The 3,016-nt window shown below is 34.5% G+C and overlaps 1 protein-coding gene across 1 annotated transcript; it reads left to right on the forward strand.

The window, feature by feature from the left end:
• Window positions 1-1,225: 1,225 nt before the first annotated feature.
• Window positions 1,226-2,688, forward strand: LOC145001381 (uncharacterized). Its single transcript, XM_078960752.1, has 2 exons — window positions 1,226-2,099; window positions 2,171-2,688. Exons 1-2 carry the CDS (start codon window positions 1,252-1,254, stop codon window positions 2,577-2,579), a joined length of 1,257 nt encoding a protein of 418 aa, XP_078816878.1. The 5' UTR covers window positions 1,226-1,251; the 3' UTR covers window positions 2,580-2,688.
• Window positions 2,689-3,016: the final 328 nt, after the last annotated feature.

Consider the following 3,016-nt stretch of genomic DNA (forward strand, 5'->3'; position numbering starts at 1 on the left):
TGTTTGATAAAATTCCCGACCGAGATGTCATTGCCTAGAACGTGATGATAGCAGAGTATGTGATTCATGGTGCCTTAAAAAAGGCTAGAATTGTTCAATATGATGGAAATGAACGATTTAAAAGTTAAGGAAACTACAATAGTTTCTGTCATTCTGTGTCATCTCTGGAAAACACGCACACAAATATATATATTAACCATAAAGGACTACAATTTAACACAACTCTTGGTAGTGCACTAGTATATATGTATGAAATATAAGAATTTGTGCCCGTGGAGTGGTACCATTGGAGGACTAGCCATAAAAAAATATTGTCAAAAAAAAAATGAAAACATAATGTCTTTATATAACATTTTTTCATTAATTTATCTAACAATGTTTTTTTTTCCATAGAAAAAACAAATAAAACTTCAGAAAGTACATTATTGAAGTCAAATAAAATCAAATATATTTTTCTTGTGTTGAAATTCAAGATAAGATGTTACATTTGTGATTAAATTTCGAGTGTTATCTATATATTTTCTACTTGCTCAATATATATTTTGAAAGTCATATTCACTTGAGGTAATAAATTGATGTGGCATAGTAACTAAGTCGTTGTGGATATGATGTGACTGTATATCGTCTTTAACATGTAAGCTTAGCTACCTTATACAACAAGATAAATTCATCAATAATTAAAGCCAAAGTCATCAAATATAATTTATTATAAAAACCCTAATACCATATTTATGCCAACACATATCATATTATAATTGTTTGAAATGGTATTCTAGTTTTTTACTGGCTAGCTCCCACGAAGACGGTTCACCGTTTGGTATAGGGAGCCACTGCCCTAACCAAGCCACTACATGATAATTAAACAGTGGTAAGATGTTTTAAAGGATATATTATATTTTACTATTTGATTAAACATAAGAATATTTCAATGACTTAAAATGGAAGAAAGAAATTGAATTCTTTTCGTGTGATATAGAAAGAACATTCGATTTGGAAAAAGAGATGCATGTATAGGATGCATCATGTTAAATTTGAATATGAGAAAAGAATATTAGGGAAAGCATTTTTAAAAAAGAAAACACTACTTGAAAGCAAAGCAATCTTAAAAAAAAAAAAAAAAAAAAAAAAAAAAAAAAAAAAAAAGGTAAGCTGAATATTTCTTGACACGTGCACACGTTAATGCCTCGTCGGCCCTCATTTTATATTTTCTTTAACGCGAAGGGTTTACATGCCTGCCATTTTCCATTGAATATGGATATCACAAAAGAGAGAGAAGATATGGAAGAGATTAATCATTTTAGTCATAGCCATCCATTAAAGTTGGTCAACATGGAGACGATTCTAGGTGCTAATTTCGATAGCCATGGTGGTGGTGGTGGTGAAGAGAAAGAGAAACCAGGTGTAATTGGTTGCTATGCATGTCAAAACCCTATATTAAGTGGCTTTGTATATGGTTGCATCCAATGTCGTCATTTTATGCATACAAAATGCTCACAAGTTGCGCCCGCTATCAACCTGCCTTCCTTATATAAGCATCCTCTAAGGGTATTCGATTTTGGAGTTGAACCAGACCTCTCTTGGGGTTGTTATCTTTGTCGTAACAAAAAAAGAAAAAGGGGGTTTTGTTATTTCTATAACAAACCTGAGTACAACATTGGATTTAATGCTTGCATCGATTGTTGTCTTGTTGAGATTGCTCGCAAGGCAGAAGTTGATGCTATCAAGGAGGAGGGAAGGATCAAGATTGAACATGAAGGCCATCCACAACATACTTTAAGCCTCAAATTAAGACCTAATGCGGTGTTGTGTAATGCATGCAAAGCTAAGGATGAAGGCTTATTCTATGAGTGTGATAGTTGTGATTTCTGGATCCACAAGACTTGTGCTTCCTTATCCTCTACCATCCATCTACCCAATCACCATAATCACCCACTTGCCCTGGTCTATTCGCTTCCAGAAAAATTCTTTAAATTTGCATATTATTGTGAGTTTTGCAGCATATACATCCGATGGAATGACTGGTTGTATCATTGTGCAAATTGTAGATATTTTGCCCATATCAGGTGTGCCTTAACTGCAGAACAACCTTCTATTCAAAGGTAAAACTTGTTTTCTTTTTCTTTGTGTTTGTGAATGCTTAATTTTTCTAAAAAAGAATATGTGATTTCAGAGATGGTCCGAGTACTTCTACAGTTGATGAGGATGAAAATGGTTTGCTACATTTTCCCATGTCAGATGAATTTACAGATCCATTGAAACTACAACATTATGAAAAAATGACTCAAGATGATGATGATGATGAAAAAACAGTGATTGAGCATCAGCATTGGAGTCATGAACATCCATTAATCCTTCATGTTCAACATCAAGCTAACAACATGTCTTGTTCCAGTGATCCAATAGAGGTGTGTTTCGGGTGTGTACGACCCCTCTCCCTTCCGTACTATAGCTGCAAAGATGGATGTTCATTCACTCTCCACAAATATTGTGCCAAGTTACCCCTCAAATTACAACATCCACTTCACCCAGATCACTCGCTTGCCTTGATAAACACATGGGGACATAAGAAATTACTATAAATGCAATGGTTGTTTTAGTTACGGAAACACGTTTTTATACAAATGTGAAACTTGTGAGTTCAATCTCGATGTCAACTGTGCATTTCTACCCAACACCATCAAACATAAATCCCACAAGCATCCTCTTATGCAAATTATCGATCCTCAACCTCTTTGTAACGCATGCAACCTATGGTCTAATGGTACAAGCTATTCTTGTAAGGCTTGTAGCTTTATATTAGGCATTTATTGTGCAATGAGGTCACCATATTCCCTTGGTCATAGGTATTGCAAAGGACATGAAGTTTCATTGACGTATCCCCCAGTCATGGATCATCCTGAAGATTTCTTTTGTGATATTTGTGAGAATGAAATGCACCCCAAGTTACCCCTCTATTATTGTGGAAATTGCAAAAATTCTTTTCACCTTCAATGCATTAGTCAAATCGATGCTTATG

This window comes from Lactuca saligna, chromosome 6 (genome assembly GCF_052625555.1).
Source record: "Lactuca saligna cultivar CGN05327 chromosome 6, ASM5262555v1, whole genome shotgun sequence".
NCBI classification, from domain to species: Eukaryota; Viridiplantae; Streptophyta; class Magnoliopsida; order Asterales; family Asteraceae; genus Lactuca; species Lactuca saligna.

Excerpts from the sequence above, each read along its gene's own strand:
- LOC145001381 (XM_078960752.1), top strand. The coding sequence starts at position 1,252 with ATGGATATCACAAAAGAGAGAGAAGATATGGAAGAGATTAATCATTTT. Across the intron at positions 2,100-2,170 it reads GAACAACCTTCTATTCAAAG|AGATGGTCCGAGTACTTCTA; the intron begins GTAAAACTTGTT and ends ATGTGATTTCAG.